The sequence below is a fragment of the Mastigoproctus giganteus genome, chromosome 7 (genome assembly GCF_048544385.1).
Source record: "Mastigoproctus giganteus isolate SK-2022 chromosome 7, ASM4854438v1, whole genome shotgun sequence".
NCBI lineage: Eukaryota > Metazoa > Arthropoda > Arachnida > Uropygi > Thelyphonidae > Mastigoproctus > Mastigoproctus giganteus.
This window is the reverse complement of record NC_143581.1, coordinates 159897217-159919760: the sequence shown is the minus strand read 5'-3', so window position 1 is coordinate 159919760 and position 22544 is coordinate 159897217. Positions and strand designations below refer to the sequence as shown.

At 37.0% G+C, this 22544-nt stretch overlaps 1 protein-coding gene across 1 annotated transcript in view; it reads right to left on the bottom strand.

The window, feature by feature from the left end:
- Positions 1-551: 551 nt before the first annotated feature.
- LOC150083287 (lipid storage droplets surface-binding protein 2-like) overlaps positions 552-22544 on the bottom strand; it is a 143227-nt gene continuing 121234 nt past the window's right edge. The window contains exons 7-8 of the mRNA XM_090378464.1: positions 10259-10387; positions 552-895 (exon numbers count right to left, since the gene is read on the bottom strand). Of these exons, the coding sequence (XP_090234590.1) occupies positions 812-895; positions 10259-10387 (213 nt within the window). The 3' untranslated portion in view covers positions 552-811. The remainder of the gene's footprint in view (positions 896-10258; positions 10388-22544) is intronic.

The following is a 22544-nucleotide window of genomic DNA, read 5'->3' as shown; positions in this document are numbered from 1 at the left end:
ATTCACAGCAAAGCAATTTGCCTAAAACATCTCAAATGGATGATAACCCAAGACTGGATATCCCAGCATTACAATGCACTGGTGCTATTTGTACAGCCGAAACTCACACATAGTACTGTGGAGCTTCCTAACCCATCATACTCAACTGATGCAACAACTGTGCAATTTTTACCATTTTTTTTTTACTTCACCTAGCTGAAGTGCTATCACTTCGGCTGGACTGCACTACAGAAGGATGTGCACTGTGGCTCTCAGAAATGTTTTGAACTCTACTGAATGCTGACAAAGTGTGTTACTGCTGTACAGTATTTTGAAGGTAACTGTGTTTAAGGGGGAATTCTTGGTGCAGGCACAGATTTCAAATACAGCTCCTCCTGCCTAGAACGTTTTTTTTAAAACTATCTCATATATGTAATTTTAAATAAAAAACATTAGTTGAACGTAACAGTATTTTATTGACACATAGTTGTAAACAATTTAGAAAATCATGTACAAAATAAAAAAGTAAATATAAAAGATATATATCTGTGTGTACGTGTGTGTGTGTGTGTGTGGACTACCTTTCTAATGAGGATGTGAAAGATGCTTTCCATATTTATAAGTCAAATAAGAGTTTTTAACATGCCTATATACTGTCAATAGAACAAATGAATGCCTGAAAATAATTTTTCTGTAGGAACATGTGATGTGCTTTCTGCTTTGCTTCTTACGGAACTTTTTTATTTATTTTTTTTATCTATGTTAATCTTGCAAGTTATCTCATGATGTACATTATAGTTTATGGCAATGAAGCAGTATTTGCCAAATAAGTCTACTCGGTATGTTCCTTTGACTGATCATCTTGTAATTTTTGTGCTTCGCCATCTGGTTGTTGTTCTTCTTTTTTTTTCTCCACCTAAATAAAATAAATTATTTTAATTAAGTTCGTTTTTTATAAAAAAATTTCTAATATAGTTATGAATTCAGCAAAGATTAATTTTGCATATATAATAAGTCAAACTTTTGAGAGTGACATCGTTTTTCTGACTATTGAATGAAGATTGTTCATATTTTTAATAGAAAAACTAAGAAAAATTTTATGTAAAGGAATTGCAAGTTGGATGTCGAGTAGTTATAGAATGCAAAAGAACTAAAAAAGAGTGAGTGAATCAAAATTACTCACATGTGCAAAAAATTTTTTTTTTAAAACCACTTGAAAAATATACTACTCTTTTCAAGTTTTACTTTCCTTAAAACATATAACTTTCTAAATTTAAGGAAGGAGAATGGCAATCTGTGTATAAGAAAATATAAGAGATGGAATAAATGTAGGGGGATATTCTACAGTTGAAAGTAAGAAAAATATTCTTATAAATATATGTCTCAAAAGTCTTTATTTCTGAGATATTAAAACAAATTTTAACCATCTTATTTATGCAAATTGCTTATTTTTGTATTTATCTAAATATATAGAGTTATGCAGACTGCTATCACAATACCACAGGGAGTTAAGAAGCAGGTAGTTCTAAACAGGAATGGAGATAAGTATATTCTTGAATAATTACTTTTAGCATTAGCAGGGAATATGATGCAAGAAAGAAAGCTCTTTTATATAGCATCAGCCAAAAAAAACAAAAAAAAAAAAAACCCACACCCTTCCCATTTCATCCATCCATTCACTCCAAATATATGTCTAGTTCTGCTCTAAATTTATTTAAGTTGCTGACCTCCACTACGACAGATGGAAGTTTGTTAGTATTAGTATTAGTAACGGCCGCATGGTGCAAGAAAGCCTATGGCTTATGCTGCACCAGCCAAAAAAAAAAAAATCCGAACAAAACAATGATTAAAAAAAAAATATATATATATATATATATAAAATAAAATAAATAACTAAATAATAATAATTAATAAAAAATAAAAAAAAAGGAAATTAAACCTATCATCCTATGCGCTTCCCTTACCCGAAAGTACTATCCAGATGACCTTTGAATTTCCCCAAACTGTAGGCCTCTACCACCCATGAAGGCAACTTATTCCAGTAATTTATAACTCGCTGGCTAAAATAAAACTTCCTGCAGTCCAATCTAAACATTTCCCCCCGTAACTTGAATTTATGTCCCCTAGTTCTAGCATCATTTATAATCTATCATTTATAATAAAGGCAAACTTCTGCACACCTATTCTACAATTGTCTTTCCTCAATTTAAATTTATGCCCTCTCACATGAGTAATCTGAGCAAGAGGAACAATCCCATTAGCACTGAGCTTGCTCAATCCATTCAAGGCTCTATACACCTCAATTAGATCACCTTGCAGGTGCCTAGTCTCCAGAAGCTGCAATTTGTAGAACTTAAGCCTTTTCTTGGTAATATTAAACTTTTGTTCCACTCACCAATCTTGTTGCCTTTCTCTGTACTAGTTCAACATCCTTCCTAAAATGAGGCCTCCACACCTGTATACAATACTCAAGGTGTAGCCTGACCATGAGGAGGTTACTGCTACCCATATGGAGTACTTTACTTTTGTCAATGTTAAACTTCAGTGGCCACCTCTCAGCCCATCCTGCTCAACTTTTCCAGATCCTGATCCTGTTGCAATAGCGTACTATCAATACTGTCATTAACAACCCTGCCAACCTTCATATCGTCTGCAACTTAGACATTACGCCTGATATACCTTCATCAATATCATTGATAAATATCGAAAACAACAATGGGCCCAACACTGACCGAACCCGGGGGGGGGGGGACTCCACTAATAACATTAGTCCATGAAGAGCAGTGTCCATTGATAACCACTCTGTCTTCTCCCACTCAACCATCCTTTTATTCATTGTAACAACTTGCCCTTAATGCTGCGCTGCTCCAATTTGTACAGTAGTCTTCCATGTGAAACAGTATCAAAAGCTTTCCTGAAATCCAAATTTGTCATATCAAAATTATTTTTTGCATCCAATTCCTTTGTCACCATATCATATTATCCAATCAAATTTGTCAGAAAAGACTTCCCCTTAACAAACCCATGCTGTGTCTGAACTACAACTGCAGTCTTGTCTAGATGATCCTGTAATGCATCTTTAACCAGTGACTCCATTATTTTCCCTGGAACATAAGTCAAACTAACAGGTCTATAATTACTTGTGACACCCTTTGATTCCCCTTTGTGAATTGGGGACACATTTGCAAATGGCCTCAAGAAGAAGTTAACAGATTACATAAAGAATACAAAACTCTCAAAAGAAAATATGTAAAATTGATTTATGAAAGCAAATTGCAATCCTGGCACAATTTTGTCCATACATCTGGGAATAATAATCCTTGGGGTGTCATTTATAAAATTGCTAAAAATAAAATGATCCTGGGTGACATTTTTAACTCCATTCCCTCCAACAGTATGGAAACTTACATTAAAAGACTCCATAATGCCATCTTGGACCAACTGCTGCCTAATGATGATCTCACTATTGACATTTCATACCATATATCTATTCGAGATTTAAACCAAAAATACCTTCCTTTAGAAGAAACAAGTCCATTCACTGCAGAGGAACTTACTTCAATCCTGAAAAAAATTCAGTCAAACAAATGTCCTGGTGATGACCTGATTGATAATATATTTATCAAACATTTTTATGACCTAAGGTCCAAAGTTCTACTTAAATTATTCAACAACTGCTTAAATACTAGAACGTTTCCCAAACCATGGAAACACGCCATTCTTAAGATTTTACATAAACCTGGTAAACCACTAGACAATGCCAGATCCTACCACCCCAAGCCTTGCTCTCTCATCTGGGAAAAGTGTTAGAGAGACTAATCGCTAATAAAATTACCACACTGCAGGAAGCTCCATATCCTCTCTTCAATATGGTTTTAGGCAAGGGCTTGGATGCGAAGATGCCTTATTAGAACTTCACCACCTTGTTGATAGTTTCACTTCCAAGTACGTTATGGCGATCTTTATCGATTTTGAGGGCGCTTTTGATACTTTATGGTGGGAGAGCGCCCACAGTAGACTCCGTTCCAATCATTGCTCTCTTCAGCTTTATAAACTTTTTAGAAACTACTTTGCTGATCGCACTGTCACCATCATCACTAAAAGGACGAATATTCACAGATCTGTCTCCCGTGGTTGCCCCCAAGGATCAATTTTCGGTCCTTTGATTTGGAACCTAGTTCTTGATGATTGGCTGCTTAGGACGACTGAATTTCAAAATGTGCAACAACTTGCGTATGCAGATGACCTTGTCATTTTAGTGAATGGAAACTCAAGATCTGATTTAGAACTCTATGCCAATAAAGTACTCTTTGAACTATTGTCTTGGTCCTCTAAGAACAAATTGAAATTATCCCCAACCAAATCGAAGGTCATGATTTTTAAACACAAAATAGACTATGGCAGTCCACCAGTTGTAAAACTTGACAAGAAATCACTTCCACTTGTCCGAAGCACCATATTTTTAGGAGTCATCATCGACGACCGCTTTTCCTTTACTGCACATATTCGACATCTGTCTGTCAAAGTTAAGAGTTTTACCGCAATGCTGCTCCAAATTACCAGACAAGACTGGGGATTGAACACTAAAACAATACATTTATTTTATAATGCTGCCATAATCCCAATTACAACATATGCTGCCAGCCTTTGGTTTAGACATACTGCACTTAAAACTGTACAAACTAAGTTATCCACTATTCAAAGTTGTTTTCTCCTTAGCCTACTTCACATTTGCCAAACAGTATCAACTCCAGCTCAATAGACTCTTGCAGGCACTATAACACTTGACCTGCACGTTGTGTTTAGAGGGCTTTGCTTTTACATCCGCAGAGGCATTTCTACGGAATTCAGGGAATCATTGTTAACCCTCAGCCTGATCCCAAAACTGAATGAACCCGATGTTCGAATTGGTTAGTGAACACCTGGCAGAATAGATGGAATTCTACCGAAAAAGGATCTATTACCAAAAAATTCGTTCCCGACATAACTGCACTACTTTCATCATCCACCAGAAAATGGTTTTCACCTTCACTGTTTACCTCCTACATATTAACTGGACATGGTTCGCTTAATGCAAAACTCTACCAATTCAGACTTTCTAATACAGTCTCCTGTCATGGGCTACCGGAAGACTCTCCTCACGTACTTTTTGAATGCTCCAATTATGAGGACCTAAGATTGGCTCTTAAGGCAACAGTACCAAACTTGTCTCCTGGATGTGAGAAGATACTCATATCTGTCAACAATTTCCAGACCCTTCAAACTTTCTGCAATGCTGGAAGCAGGAAGACTTTTAATCGCAGGAAGACTTTCAACGTCTATGTTAGTGCAAGCAATCAAACTGAAAACACTTCATAAATGAAAATACAACCTGTTGCCTCATTTGTCGTCCTGATGACAATGTCCAAAATTTTGCTAGTTTTCAAGAACACATGAAGATTTTAACAGATGCTGCATTTTTCTGGTTCATCCTTTATCAAGACTCTCCACAACTAAATCCTTCCTCTGCACAGTGATACCGTCATCAACCAGTGACTTCTGATACCACTCCAGATTAACAGAATTATATCTAGAACTTGTTCCTGCTGATCTTGTTTTTGAATGACATTACTACTGACGTTTGACTATACATCTTTTCTCCTTGTGGACTACTTTGGGCAGCACTTCATAAAGACGTGGCCAAAGACATAGATAAAGATTTTTTTTTTTGTTTTATTATTTTTTTTAATTTATTTATTTTTATTTTTTTAATTTTATTATTATTTTTTTTACTTTATGCTATTCTCTTCTTTATTTCTTCATCTTCTGCTGTCCTCTCTCCTGGGAGTGTGTGTGTGTGTGTGTGTGTGTGTGTGTGTGTGTGTGTGTGTGTGTGTGTGTGTGTGTGTGTGTGTGTGTGTGTGTGTGTGTGTGTGCTGTTGCTGCCACAGGGTTCTTTTGAATGGCTCTTAACTCGCTTTGGACATTCAGTACGTGACTGTTGAGGTTGGCCATGGTACATGCATAGTTGTGGCCTACCTTCCCATGGTGTATACTGACACCGGGCAGGCTTTCCAGGTGATCGTCAGCCTGGTGACAAAATGGCCAGAAACAACTAAACAACACTCACATCTGGTGAATATGGGCTTGGCACACCCAGAGTCCTGAGCTTGATATCATCATGCTTCTCTTTTTGGTGATTCCATTCTACTTCTGATTCTCTCTCTCTCTCTCTCTCTCTCTCTCTCTCTCGGGGTAACTCAGAATTTTTTTTGGCTGGTGCAGCATAAGCCTCAGGCTTCCTTGCGCTATGTGGCTAGTAATAATAATAAACACATGAACGCACTGCATGAACATAATATTACACACATTAGCATTAGCATTAGTAGAGGCATTTGATGCAAGAAAGCAAGCTTATACAGCATCAGCCAAAAAAAAAAACAAAAAAAAACCACTTCCACTTCACCCCTCTGTTCGTTCAAAATACCTGTCCAGCTGAGCCTTAAACTTATTTAGGCTATCAACTTCCACGACAAGGGATGGAAGTCTGTTCCACCAACCAACCACCCGCTGGCTAAAGGCAAATTTCCGCACGTCTATCCTACATCTGTCTTTCCTCAATTTGAATTTATGCCCTCTCAGGTGATTATTCTGAGCGAGAGGAAGAATCCCATCCGCATTGAGCATGCTCAAACCATTCAAGGCTTTATACACCTCTATCAGATCACCTCGCTGCTGCCTGGTCTCCAGACACTGTAATTTGCAAAACTTAAGCCTTTCTTCGTAAGAGCACCCCTTTGTTCCATTCACTAATCTTGTTGCCCTTCTCTGTACTCGTTCCAGCAGCTCTACATCCTTCTTGAAATGAGGCCTCCAGACCTGTATACAGTACTCTAGGTGTGGCCTGACCATTGCCTTATACAAGGGAATAATCACCTCCTTATCCCTGCTAGAAAAATTCCTATATATCATTGACAATACACCATGAGCTACTCTTGCAGCCCGTCTGCACTGCTCAGAGAACTTCATATCTGCCTGCACAACCAGCCCCAGGTCCCTTTCATTCTCTACCACTGTCAGTGTAGTACCACAGAGTTGATACGTTGCTCTGGGGTTGCTGTTTCCCATGTGTAGTACTTTACATTTGTCAATGTTAAACTTCATTTGCCACCTCTCAGCCCATCTGCTCAACCTTTCCAGATCCTGTTGCAGCAGCATAGTGTCAGTAGTGTCCTTGACAACCCTGCCTACCTTTGTATCGTCTGAAAACTTCGACATTAAGCTTGATATACCCTCATCAATATCATTTATGAATACAGAAAATAATAATGGACCCAGCCCTGAGGGACTCCACTAATAAGATTAGTCGACGACGAGCAGTGTCCATTGATTACCACTCTCTGTCTTCTCCCCCTCAGCCACCCCTTTATCCACAGCAGCAATTTGCCTCCAATGCCACACTGCTCCAATTTGTGCAGCAGTCTTCCATGTGCAACAGTATCAAAAACCTTTCTAAGATCCAAGTATATAATATCAAAGTTATTCCCTGCATCCAGTTCCTTTGTGACTGCATCATAGTATCCAATCAAATTGGTCAGGCAAGACTTCCCCTTAACAAAACCATGCTGTGTCCGAGCTATAGCTGAAGTCTTGTCTAAATGATCCTGCAGTGCTTCTTTAACTAGTGCCTCCATTAATTTTCCTGGAACAGAAGTTAAACTCAGAGGTCTATAATTACTTTTGTCAGCCTTTGATCCTCCTTTGTGAATTGGGGTCACATTTGCACATCTCCAGTCTGTGGGTACCTCCCCTGAGTCCAAGGAAGCTCTGATAATTATGGCTAAGGGTTTGCTTACTTCCTTTGCTGCCTCCTTTAATATAACTGGATAGATCCCATCCACCCCGGGTGCCTTTCTTGTGTTTATGTTCAACAATTTCTCCTCCACTTTACTCTCAGTTATTACAAGATTCTCTAGCTTACTGCTTGAGTTGAATACACCTCTGGCTTTCCCCTCTCTAAATAACTCCTCATGTGTGAATGTCGATGCAAATATTCATTTAGTTTGTTAGCTACCTGAGCAGGATCATCAACAGTTGACCCATCGATATCAAGTGGACCAATCTGATTCATTTCTGGCCTGTTGTTGTTTGTTTGTTATTTGGTTTTTAGGAACATTAGCAACTAAGACCATATTTCTCCGGGGATACGAGGTGGTCATTCCCTGACCTTTCCGCATCCTCTGTATTTGGTGGTCATGGGCTCGAACCCTGGTCTAATCAAGAAGTGTGTGCTACACGCTGCCGCTCCTGCCCACCTGGCTACGGAGGCGCCTTCTAGCCTGTTACAGTGCTCTGTAACCATCAGTGTACAAAGGCGGAGTTGAACTTTCGTTCAGGTGCCATCCTACATAACATACTATACATGTCTACATACCCTGGTCCTATTCCACCTATCCTTTTTGCACAATATATTTTCCAACTCCCTGTCAATGGAATCACCGACAATAACTAGCTTCTGTGGGACGAGTGCATTCTGCTCCGAAGGTCACTGCTGTGTTGCCAGATGATCAAGTGCAAGATCTGCTATTGATGTGGACAGCTGAGAGCTTGATGGGTCCCCCAGTGTAAGTCCTTCGAAGGCATCTACCTTGTCCTTCAAGCTCTCATAAAGGCCCATAACAATACTGAGCTGGTACCTAACTTCTTCACACTGCCTACATCGAATACACACAAAGGCATGCATGCCCCTTAGCAACATCATGTCCCATCCCAGAAAGGTCTACAAACATATCACAAGTTGCACATTTCTTTAGGCTGTGACACATTGGAGAATCACCCCCTTCGGTTCTCGTATGAGCCACAGCACTCCCATCACTTTGTGCACGTTGCTTTGCTGCTCTAGTCTGGGGCATCATTTCTGTTTAAATACAATTTAATTAATTAACAATGAAAATTAATAAGGTTAATAAATTTAATTGATTTAATTTATTATACTATACTTGAGTATACAATACTATACTAAGCTAATACAGCAATACATATTCCTCTATATAGTTTTACGTAATACCTTAGCTATCAAATCCGAGATATACATTATCAAGTTACGATGTATCGTAATGATCACAATGCTAAATACAAAAGATATATGCCCAATGGGATAGCACTTAAATAGACAGGGTGCAAGAATATTTGCCGATGCTATCAAGGCAGTGTTAGGTGGGGCAGAAAATTGCTAGCTTGGGGGATACATGGACTAATAGATTAACAGTAGCCGCTGGCAGAGGTGAAAGTGATTCTTGCACACTGCTTCTATTGGAATGAGCAGCAGCCTGGAAAACAAGATGCATGGTATTTCAGAGCCTGCTGGGAGTCATTGTGATATAAGTAAACACATGGGTTGTGTTAGGGTAGATAAGAATAGGAACAGGTGCATGTATACTTGCATGTGCACCAATGTTAGCAGTTTGGTAAATAAATTTGATGAATTTGAGGTGTTGGTCAAAACATCAAAGGCAGATATTGTTGGGATATCTTTGATATCCCAACGATATCTTGGGATAATCCATGAAGGGGTTAATTTAATATTAATACAAATTATATATATATATAGCCAACCTATTTTTTTTACATTTCCTTTACTTTTTTTCTTTTCTATATTTTTCTTTTTATTTCTCATGATCCATTAATTTATGAATGCATAGTAAGAAACTATAAATTTTGTTTCTTTTATAAAACAATGAATTTTTAAAATTAATATGATGTTTCTTGTTTAACACTTCACAATAACCTATGGACAACTGTTGACACCAAACTGGAGTTAATCGAAATGGCTTCTGAAATATAATAACTGTTATTCAGAAGCCATATGTGGTTCTGCCATTTCGTATTGATAAATAGAATTATCAAGATTAATCATTTGGTTTCTGAAAAGTTAAGCACTAATCATGTGCTGTGGTACTAAAATTGAGAAAATTACAGAAAGTATAGTTGCTCAGTTTGGCCTCTGAGTAGCTCAAATAATAATTAATAGAGTGAAACAAATCAAACTGAACTTGATAAGGAATCACAAGAAAAATAACTCCATTCATTTTTTTGGAAATGGTAACAAATCTATTAAACACTAATATTAAATCACAATAAAAATAAATAAAAAAAAAGTTAAGCAATTTCTAAAAATTTTTATTTAATGAAAATATGTAAATAATTTTCATTAAATTAAATTCTTACTTCATTTCCTATTTAATTTATACAAAAATGTTTCTGTAATTTCTTCATTTTATATAGCAAGATAATAACTTACAAGCCAATAGATGAATCCTAGGAAATGAAAAGGCAAGTGTGTAGGAATGGTGATAATAATTCCATATGCTTTTGATGCACTTTCTGTTGCTATATCATATACCACCTTTCCACATAAAGGTATAGATCTCTGTAAGTAAATTTTTTTCGATTACTGAAAAATTATAGAAATATAATATACTGAACAGCTAAGTTAATAGATACAGTAAAATCTCACAACTGACAAATATTTTTTCTGGACTAGCCAATACTCAATATAAACTAAGTATCATTTTCTTGTATTTAGTGAATATCTGTTTAATAAATAATTTGTGTTTACTGTAAGATAATTTTTACCTTTCAGAATTTGTACCTTGATTTAGCTAGATTATGGCCAAAACATTTGTCGTGCAGTACATGCAAGGCCAGTGATATCTACTAGGCTAACTAGAAATGATTACCCAGTGCACCAGCTTTTGGGGCAACACAAATCGCAAACAGACTTTCATAAAATTACATAATCTACGATAAGTAAAATTAAGAAAACTTAATTTAATGATGGGAGGAATGTCTAGAAAAAACCTTTGTTGAGGAAGTGTTTAACAATATTTTGCTCTTATGTAGTTCTCAATGATGCAATCCAAATTGTGAATTTCATCAAGCTCCAAACTCCCGCATTTTCAATAAAATGTGAAGAAATGGGATCACTTCACCAGGACTTACCTGTTCTGCTCTGATGTCCATTGGCTCTTTCAAGGGAAAATTCTTGAACAAGTCTTTTATCTAGCACTCATGTCCATTCAAGGGAAAATTCTTGAACAAGTCTTTTAAGTGAAAACTGAAATTGAAACTTATCTATGGGAGAAGCAGCACACATTGGCCAACTGCTTTGAAGACAATGCTTGACTGGAAAAGCTGGCTTATTTGCAATTAAGGATTTATTCGTATCCTTAAGCATATGAATGAACTGAATACAGACATGCAGGGTCATAATCAAACAATCATGGATAATGATGACAAAACTTGAACTTTGGAGAGAAAAATGGCTAAAGGCAAAACAGCTGTTTTTATTATTATTATTAACCATATGGCCCAAGGAAGCCTGAGGCTTATGCTGCACCAGACAAAAAAAAAAACTTTGAGTTATCCTGAGAGAGAGAGAAGAATGATGATATCCAGCTCAGGACCCTGAGTGTGCCAAGCCCATATTCACCAGATATGAGCCCCTGGGGATTTTCCCAGAAATGAGAGTCATGCTAGAAGATTTGTCACAAATAGTACTCAATGATATTATTTAAGCTATTTTTGAAGACCATTTGAAGAAGTCCAGAAAGAAATGGATAGATATATGCCAGAAAATGCCAACATCAAGCAACATAGCTGAGTCAGGAATAAATCAATGATAATAAATTCAGAGATATCACAGGATTTCAAGAAATTATATATATTCAAGAAAATCAGGTATAGAAGCAATGTTCAGAAAGCCTTCCATGTTTAAAATTTTGGACTCAGCTTGTAGACAAGCTCGTTCTGACCAGTGAAGCTGAAAAAGCTTGTCTCCCATTTCCAACAATATATCTCTACGAACAAGACCTTTCAGTTCTTGTTGCAATTAAAACTAAACCAAGTTTGGTATGGATTGGTATGGATCTTCGGAATGACTTACGTTGTGCTTTGTCCATCAAACTAAAATCAAAACTCTAAGAGCTAACCCACAAAATGAAGCAGCATCATGGTAGCTACTGAAAAAACATTGTACTTTTCATTGGAATTAATTATAAAGATACTTATTCTGTTTTATATATACTATCCACATCAGATATTTTAATATCATTAACTTGTTAACAACTTGAAATTGAACACAAGAAATCTGATGAATCTGAAATATTGATTAAGTCATCGAATGCAAACATTGTAGCAGAGATGTGGTGTCACTCAGACAAAAGTGGTGCTGAATTTGAATATGGGTAGACAATGTACATGGGAAGGACATACACATCATGGTAGCTACTGAAAAAACATTGTACTTTTCATTGGAATTAATTATAAAGATACTTATTCTGTTTTATATATACTATCCACATCAGATATTTTAATATCATTAACTTGTTAACAACTTGAAATTGAACACAAGAAATCTGATGAATCTGAAATATTGATTAAGTCATCGAATGCAAACATTGTAGCAGAGATGTGGTGTCACTCAGACAAAAGTGGTGCTGAATTTGAATATGGGTAGACAATGTACATGGGAAGGACATACAAGACAGGAGAGGTGAAGGGGTCATGCCAAGGGTGGGGCAACTGTGGCCGTTTGGGGTACCAGTTGCAGCCTTTTGTCTATTTCTCTCAAATGCAAAATCTGCCTTTTATTTCATGACATAACACCAAACCAGAGTCGGCCGCAAACTTTGCAGGGTCCTGTGCAAGGTGCTCGTAGATCCCAACGAGATGTCGATGATGAAAATAAAGTACAGGTTGATTCTAAATTATTGTCTGGGTTTCCGTGGCCTATAATTTTCAAACTGGAAATAACAAAATAAAACTGCTTACGGAATATGAAAGTGTAACTCAAAGTTTTATTACCTATAGAATCAATACTACAGAATGATAAACAACTTCAACATGCACGCTTTTCGTGGCATGTAAGATGTCCAAGCGATATTCAATTTCCCTCCAAGTGTTCTCCAGCATTTGCGGTGGAACTGTTTCGATTGCAGCAACAATTCTGAGCTTCAGTTCATCGAGGGAGGTCACAGGGGGTCTTGTACACAATGTCCTTCACATATCCCCACAGGAAGAAATCAAGCGGTGTAAGATCAGGTGAGCACGGAGGCCACGGAATCGGTCCACCATGCCCAACCCAGTGCCCAGGAAAATGCATGTCAAGAAATTCTCGGACTATAAGAGCCCAGTGTGGTGGTGCACCATCTTGCTGGAACACCACATTTGGCTGATGATTTTCCAACTGGGGTAACAGATACAGTGTAGCATGTCCAGATAGGTCACTGCTATCACTGTTTTTTCCGCAAAGAAAAAGTGCCCTGAAACTTCCGAACATGACAAAGAACACCAGACACTGACCTTTGGACTATCTCTTTTGAATTGTTGAATGGCATGAGGGTTTACTGATCCCCATATTTTGAAATTATGATGACTTACCCTCCCTGATATGTAAAACATTGCTTTATCATTAAATCTCCATCTCCAAAGGTAATTTTCATCAGCATCGATGTTTGACAAAATGTCTTGGGCAAATTGTAAATGGTGAGGTTTATCGTTCGGCTTTAAAGCCTGCACAATCTGCAGTTTGTAGGCATGGAGGTGAAGGTGGTTATGAACAATCCTCCAAACAGTCGTTTGTAGTATACCTAACTGCAAAGAAGCTCGTCTAGTTGATTTTTGTGGGATTTGAGAAAACGCTTCGTGGATTCAATCAACATCTTCCTGCGAAGTGCTCGGTCTTCCTGCTCCTTTTCGGTGCAGAACACTACCAGTCTCTTGAAATTGCTTTAACCAATGTCGGATAGCATTATCTGAAGGTGGATCTTTTCCACACTGAGTTCTGTAACCACATTGCGTTGTGATAACGGACTTTGTTTCGAAAAACCAAAGTACACATATTGCCTTCTCTTGAACAGTTGCCATAGTAGTACTAGTGGCATGTGAAGCAAGAAAGCAAGTGTATGAGCTTATGCAGCATCAGCCAAAAAAAAAAAAAATCACACTGTTCCCTCCAAATGCCTGTCCAGTTCCTCCTTAAATTTATTCAACCTATCAACTTCTACAACGACAGATGGAAGTTTGTTCCAGCAATTAACCACCCGCTGGCTAAAGGCAAATTTCCGCACATCTATTCTACATCTATCCTTTCTTAATTTGAATTTATGCCCCCTTAGGTTCGTAATCTGAACAAGTGGAAGGATCCCATCAGAATTCAGCGTGCTCAACTCATTCAAGGCCTTATACACCTCAATCAGATCACTGCGCAGCTGCCTAGTCTCCAGCCACTGCAATTTGCAGAACTTAAGCCTCTCTTGGTAAGAGGATCCCTTCATTCCCCTCACCATCTTGTTGCCCTTCTCTGTACACGCTCAAGCAAATCTACATCCTTCATAAAATGAGGCCTCCAGACCTGTACGCAGTACTCAAGGCGTGGCCTGACCATTTCCTTATACAGAGGGACAATCACCTTTTTTTCCTGCTAGCAAAATTGCTATATATCATTGACAAAACCCCATGACCTGCCCTGGCAGCTTGTCTACATTGCTCAGAAAACTTCATATCGGACTGCACAATTACTCCCAGGTCTTTTTCATTTTCTACCACCTTAAGTGTAGTACCACACAGTTCGTACATTTCTCTGGGGTTACTTCTACCCATATGCAGTACTTTGCATTTGTCAAGGTTAAATTTCAGTTGCCACTTCTTAGCCCATCTGCCCAAATTATCTAGATTCTCTTGCAGTAGCACACTGCCATTGCTGTCATTAACAACCCTGCCAACTTTGTATCATCTGCAAACTTCGACATTAAGCCTGATATACCTTCATCAATATCACTAATAAATATACAAAACAACAGTGGACCCAACACCGAACCCTGTGGGACTCCACTAATAACATTAGTCCACGAAGAGCAGCACCCATTGATTACCACCCTGTGTCTTCTACCACTCAACCGTTCTTTTATCCATTGTAGCAACTTACCCTTAATACCATTCTGCTCCAATTTGTACAATAGTCTTCCATGCGCAACAGTGTCAAAAGCTTTCCTGAAATCCAAATATATGATATCAAAATTATTTTTTGCATCCAGTTCCTTTGTAACCACATCATAATATCCTATCAAATTTGTCAGACAAGACTTTCCCTTAACAAACCCATGCTTTGTCTGAATTATTGCTGCAGTCTTGTCTAGATGATCCTGTAATGCATCTTTAACCAGTGATTCCATTATTTTACCTAGAACAGAAGTTAAACTAACTGGTCTGTAATTACTCATGTCACCCTTCGATCCCCCTTTGTGAATTCGGGATACATTTGCACATCTCCAGTCTGTGGGAACCTCCCCTGAGTCCAACGATGCTCTCATAATTATGGCTAAGGGTTTGCTTAGTTGCTTTGCCGCCTCCTTTAATATAACTGGATAGATCCCATGCACCCCAGGTGCTTTTCTTATGTTTAACTTCAACAATTTCTCCTCCACTTTGCTCTCAGTTATTACAAAATCATTAAGTATCCTGCTACAATTTGATAGCCTTCTGCCATTTTCAAACCTTAATAATTTATTAATAAACCATTTTGAAGTAATGCCGTCGATCTCTCCCAGACATCAATGCAGCGAATACAGCGTTGACAAATAAAACGTTTTGAGTTACACTTTCATATTCCGTAAGCAGTTATATTTTGTTGTTTCCTGTTTGAAAATTATAGGCTATGGAAACCCCAACAATAACTTAGAATCACCCTGTATATATTCGTTGTATTGTCTTGAAAAATTTTACTCCAAGTTCGGAAGATTTGGCAATATCATCCAAAACAAGGTTTCCTTCAAAAACCACACCTGAACTCCTTTACTGATACCTTTCATGTTTGACCCATTGTCGTATCCTTGTTCTTGACAATTTCAATTGGTATGCATAATTCTTTTAATGATGCTTTTAAAGGCATTATTAATTATTAAAATTAATCCCTTTCCAGTTGTATCGTTAACATTTTGGTTTTTTTTAGGAGCATTAGCAACTAAGGCCATATTGCTCCGGGAATATGTGGTGGTCATTCCTTGACTTTTCCGCATCCTCCGTATTTGGTGGTCACGGGCTCAAACCTCGGTCTAATCAAGAAGCGTGTGCTACGCACTGCTGCTCCTGCCCACCTGGCTACGGAGACGCCACTCTTTGATATACACAAACCTGAATACAACTGATAACTATTCTTGTTGGCGTGTGTCTGGAGTACAGTCAAGTAAAACAGAATAGTATTTAGATGAGTTTATCATGTCTACAATAGTTTGCTTTATTTTTGAACCAATTAATTAAATTAATTCATCTTGTATTCTATGGGAAAATATGTAATATATTTTTTGCAATCAGTGCTTTGTCTTTCTAAGTAATTATTTATGTGGTTTTTGAAACTGGATCAAATTTGGAAATCAGTTCCATAAGGCCAAGAAAATGTCCATTAATGGGGTTGAAAAGTTTGTCACTTGTTCCTCTTAATGCTAAATTGTGCTTTGCCAATCAGATAATTCCTCCAATAATCCTGGCAAATACTTGACGTAATTCTTCCGTCTTTTCTTTTACAAGTTTTTCACTTCTCGCATCTAGTGATGTTCCTTTAATTAAATTTAGTTCCCTTTTGATTACACTATTCATACATTTGCAATGAACTGGTGACTGTTCATGATCTGGAATTCTTAGATTTAGGTGAGACCAATCATTAAATACTTTGCTACAAAAAGCGATTTACAAATAATAAAAGAGTTTAGAGGCAAAACACCATATGCTGTCCGAACTTGATGAGTATATTAACCACCATCATTGTTGAATTTCACCATTTGGTAACTGCTTTGTATAATAGTAGTATTTGGAAAAGCATCTTCCATTGCTATTTTTTGGAAAATTATCAGATTTTATTTGAACTGGTCCTTTTTTAATTATTAATGTTCTCATTTGGTCAGATATTATATATTTTGGCCAAGTTGCTGGATCTTCAATAGCAAAAATTTTCATCGATACCAACACCGGAATGGGCTTCACAAGCTTCATTTTTGCCTTGTGCTTCATTGTGTTCTTTTATTTCTTGATCTCCTATTTTTTTTTCTCTTGCGTGTTCTTTTATTTCATGATCTTCTATTTTTTTTTCTCTCGTGTATTCTTTTTTTTCTTGATCTCCTATTTCTTCTTCACTAGTAACTGCTACCAATGGTGTCATTGGCATAGTCTTGACACTGAGCTTGTTGTCATTGCACGGTGTTTCCAAATTTGATACAGTAACAAATTTCAATATTGCATTTTTCGATTTAGATGCTCCTTCTTGTTTCTTTGCCAGTTTTTTTCTTTTTTCAGATCCACTAGGATATTTATGATTCTGGTCTCTATCCCGCTTGCCCATTTTACTGTAAATGCAAAAAACTTTTCTTCATATAACATATGCAATAATATTATTAAATCTCATGCAAATGCGTTTTTGATTGTCACACTCATGGTATAGTCATTCGCAGATTAAATAATTTATTAAACATAAACATAAAATAACACTAACTTACCAAATTATGACAATCTATATATGGAATAAAGGTGGAATGAGGCAACAGTCATAGGAGGAACCACACTGGTACAAGAGAAGATTTAAATAAGCACTATGAATAAATAACGAAAGACAGGTAAACCAAGTAAACCAAGCGCAAAAACTTAAGCCACTTTGAAGGAGTTGCTTAAGACACAAAATATTCTTTAAAATACACCATTAGCTGAGCTGACGCATGACAAGTATAGACCAATCAGGGCATTGGTCACGTGTCAGTAAACACCAATTAGCAATTATCACATAGCTGACACATTGACCAATCAGAGACCGCCACATCACACAAGAACAATTCTTTCATTTCTTATTGATTTTGTGCAAAACTGTATAATTTATAATAATTACTTCATTAACCATTTTGTATTGTGTATTGTACGAGCATGGGGCCCCCAGCAAGTGCAGGGTCCTGGGCAATTGCCCTGGTCTCCCATGCCTCAGGCTGGCTCTGCACCAAACTCAAAATCTTTTTAAGGTAAATTTTATCCATTCTCTTTTTTATATATATTGTTATTCTCCTGATATAAATTAGTTTACATTTATGCCATACATTATCAAAATAAACATAAAAGGCATGATAGAGGACAAAAAAAAGTGAAGAGGTAAAATTATTTATATCGATAACTGTGTAGTTAGCGAAAGGCCTGCCAATGGCAACTTGGTAACTGGCAACACCCAGTGATTCACGTTACAGGCTGGAGAGCTTCAGAAAGAACTGTAAAATGTTAAAGTAAATGTATGCATTGACTTTTCTAGTTAAGGGAAATAATAATGAATTATATATTAAAATAAATATAAAATAAAGCATTTATCTAATTCACTAATCTTTAAAGAATATTATTGTTTCCCATATAGATGATATGGCATCACTTCCACTTGAAACTGAACATCATTTGGCAACGTTGCCTTTCTTATTAGTGATGACTCATCTCGCTGACTGCTATCAGTATGTTCCAGTCATTCTCCTTGATGCCATCGGTTTCCAGTGCTTGTTTCCTTTAAAATTGAATCTTCAATCAATCCGTGTATTTCATTTTAAATTTTTACTGGTAACCCAATTATGTCAAGAAATAAGAAAAGAGCATTAAAGGAAGAAAAGAGAGTAGTGAATGGGAATTGAATATTATGTCATTGCAGTGAACAATAAAATTGTGTTTGCTCTGTGATGCCATATTGTCAACAGTGAAGAAATACAATGCATATCAGCATTATGTGACTCATAAAGACAATAAATATGTTAAACTAGGAGACCCTTGAACAGATGTTCAAGGGTCTAGATTCAGCTAAGGTTAAGAATTACAAACAACTACCTCTTTCAAGGAGGACCATAACTGATCGGCAACATGAATTAGCCTGTAATATAACAGAACAGCTTCATGCAATATGCCAAAGCAAAGATATTTATTATTCAATCACCTTGGATGAATCCACTGACATTACTGGTGTTATTTTTTATTAATGTTATAACTGCAGATTTTTATTGTCACAAGGAGTTACTGGCTTTGGGTACCCTTACTGCCAGGACACGTGGAAGTGACATCTTCACCATCTTCAAAGAAAAATGCATGAGATAAGAAAAATAGAATATGATAGTAAAAGTTAAAAGTAAAGAGAAAGCTCATTATAGCTTTCCTTTTACTTTTAACTTTTACTATCATCTTCTATTTTTCTTACCTCATGAACTATTAGAGTAATTTGAGGGGATTGAGGTAATATTGCTATTCTTAAACCTTGAATCCGTTCTCCTTTTTTAGCTTATGCTCCTTTTGTACCTATTAATTTGATATTAATTGAAGGATATTGGTTCTCATTTATTTCTCTTCTTCCTTAATATATGCTTTTGCTGTCTTAGCTATCGGTTGGGCTAAAGTCATCCAGCCTGTTAACATCAAAATTATTGTCCAACCTTAATTATACTTATCCATGTATCGCATGAATTACCTTTTGACCGTGTTAAACAGGCAGATGATATCAGAAACCGATAGCCGGGTTAATTGTAGGAGACGTATTGAAAGGGTTAGCCCTCGATAAAGTCCCTTTCAATGTGTCCTATTACCTATAATTGACTTGATATATATTATTATTATGTTTTATTATTTGTTATATTTTTTTCTTTTGCTTTGACTAATGATCTTCCTTTATTAGGTTTGGCCTCATGGACCAGTTACAGCTATTATAGGGTTAAGTAGCTACCAGCTTATACCATATGAAATATATCTTACCTATTTTACGAATTGTACTTAAACTATACAAAAAATATATAATAAGACTGATGTGATGTTCTATCTAGATATGTATAGATGGCATTAATTAGTTCTTGTTCAGTTAACTTTACATAAGTTATTAATTTTCTATATTTTATATATATATATTTTTTAATGTTTTGTGTACATATTGTGTATTATAGTTATGTCATTGTCTGGCTGTTTAGCTAACACGAGGCGAAATCAGGATATTCTTACTATCTCTCAATGCAGATAGGTGAGTAGTTGCACACAAATTACGAAAGCAATTATACAGAAACCTCTCAAATAATGGAAATAACACACACACACACACACACACAATATATATATATATATATATATATATATATATATATATATATATATATATATATATATGTTTTTTTTTTTTTTTTTTTTGTTTCTTTTTTTTCTGGTTTGGCCAGTGCAGCAAAAGTCCAAAGCTTCTTTGCCAATTTGACCCATACTAACATCACTGCTTTTCCTTGTTGCCTTTCCAGCATGCTGGTGTAGAAAGCAGTTTTCCAATAAATCCAAAACATTTTGTGTGAGTGAGTTATACAGGGTGTCTCAAAAATATTGGTACAAACGTTTAGGGGAGGTAGGTAACATCTAAAGGAATGTGAATCCCATAGGAACCCATAACCGGAAACGTCACGGGAAAGTAGTAGCAGAGGCACAAGATGCAAAAATGACACAAGACAGTAATTAGTGGCAAACATTTATTTGACATAATATTAACAATGGAGTTAATATTATGTCAAATAAAGCATGAGATGGATGCATTTCATGATGTTACAACAGATGCTCGAAGGTACCACCACGAGACGCGATGCATGCATGACACTGACGCAGCATGGATTGGCAGACACAGTCGAACACACCTTCAGTAGCAGCAGCACAGATGAGTCTCACCACGAGATCCATTTCCGTCTCCACAGGCGATTCATACACGATAGATTTGAGAGCCCCCCACAAGAAAGAAATCAAGGCTCGATAAATCAGATGAGCGTGGGGGGGCCAGGCAACGGGTCCACCACGGCCAATCCATCGATGCCCAAAACGTCTGTTCAAATGGTCACGAACACACCTTCCATAATGGGCAGGTGCCCTGTCATGTTGAAACCAAATGTTGCGTCTCACATTTGTTGGAACATTGTCAAGTAACCCTGGTAGAATTTGTTCAAGAAAGATCCAATATTTAGCGGAGTTCATGCGGAATGGTAATAGGTACGGGCCGACTAAGCAGTCACCGACCATACTTGCCCACACATTTATTGCGAAGCGATGTTGTGCCACGTGGGGGCGCACACTGTGTGGGTTCCCGTGAGCCCACACACGAGTATTGTGCTGATTGAATAAGCCTTCCCGAGTGAAATAAGCCTCATCCGTGAACAAAACATTGAAAATTTCCCTCTCGGGAACTGATGAACAGCGCCGTCTACTGACTTACGGTGACGTTTCTGGTTATGGGTTCCTATGCGATTCACATTCCTTTAGATATTACCTACCTCCCCTAAACGCTTGTACCAGTATTTTTGAGACACCCTGTATAATGCTGACAAAAAGCCCAAAAGTTTCAGTCACTTAAGCAATTAAATTCTCCATTATAAGACATTCTGATTTATTGGATCACTCTATTTGTCTGAATAGCTCTTCATTATACTCATCACAGTCATATAGCCTATAACCTACCCTTATCTCATTTTTATTTTTCCAGTACTTATGTCACACCAAACTGATTCCCCATTACACTGTCCACCTATGTCAAGCAAGTGCACCTAAGTCTTTGTGCTTCTTTACAAACAGCAGAACTGTCTTTCCTATAAAACTTGTGCTCTCCATTTTTCAATTCCACATTCCCTATACCTGAGTGGCACTGTGTTTCTGATATCTCTACAATGGTTATATTTAATACTTCAGATTGCTCAAATTTACTTACTGTGTCCTAGCATTACTATACAAGCAAGTATAGGTGCACCTGGGTTTGGTCCTAGTAACCATAACACATCCCATGTAGTTGCTTGTCCCATGAGAGCTGGCAGCAGGCGATGTAATCCCCCACACTTTGTTTTTCCTGGCTGCTGTGTGTTTCAATAGAAGCAGCACAAGAATCAATTCACCTCTGCTTATGGCTGCTGTAAAACTAACAGTCTGTGTATCCACTCAAGCTAGCAGTTTCCTGAACCACCTAACACTACTATCTCAATAGCACCAGCAAATAGTTTTGTGTCCCTTCTATATAAGCATAAAAAAAAACTACAGCCATTATCAACCCACTGAAGGATGGAAGCCTCCTCAAAATTCATGTTAAGGGAAATGGACTATAATCTGCTGGTCGAGTATGGGTTAGCAGATCGACCATATTCCTCTGTAAAAACAGTCTCTTCTGTTAACAAGCACAAATGAAGCTGAGACAAATTTTACCCTATAAGTCTTGCAGTCTGTCCAGGGCCAAATTGAATGACATGGCTCTCATCATGTACTCCCTGCTATAATGTCTGGTCAGAATTGTAAACAGTTTCATTAATCCTAACTTGTGAATTTTTCTCAACACTGCCCTATACCTGTTAAGTAAATCTTCAGACCTTCTACTCTTAACTCTTTATCAGGTATATTGGCAGTAAAAGTCTACCAAAACAATTTAAATTTGAAAATAAAAATATCTATTAAAGTGACATCAATGTGAATTTTAATATTCCTTCACTATTGCTTTGAATTTCAATGTATATCACTGTTTTGTTAGTAAAGAAATTTTA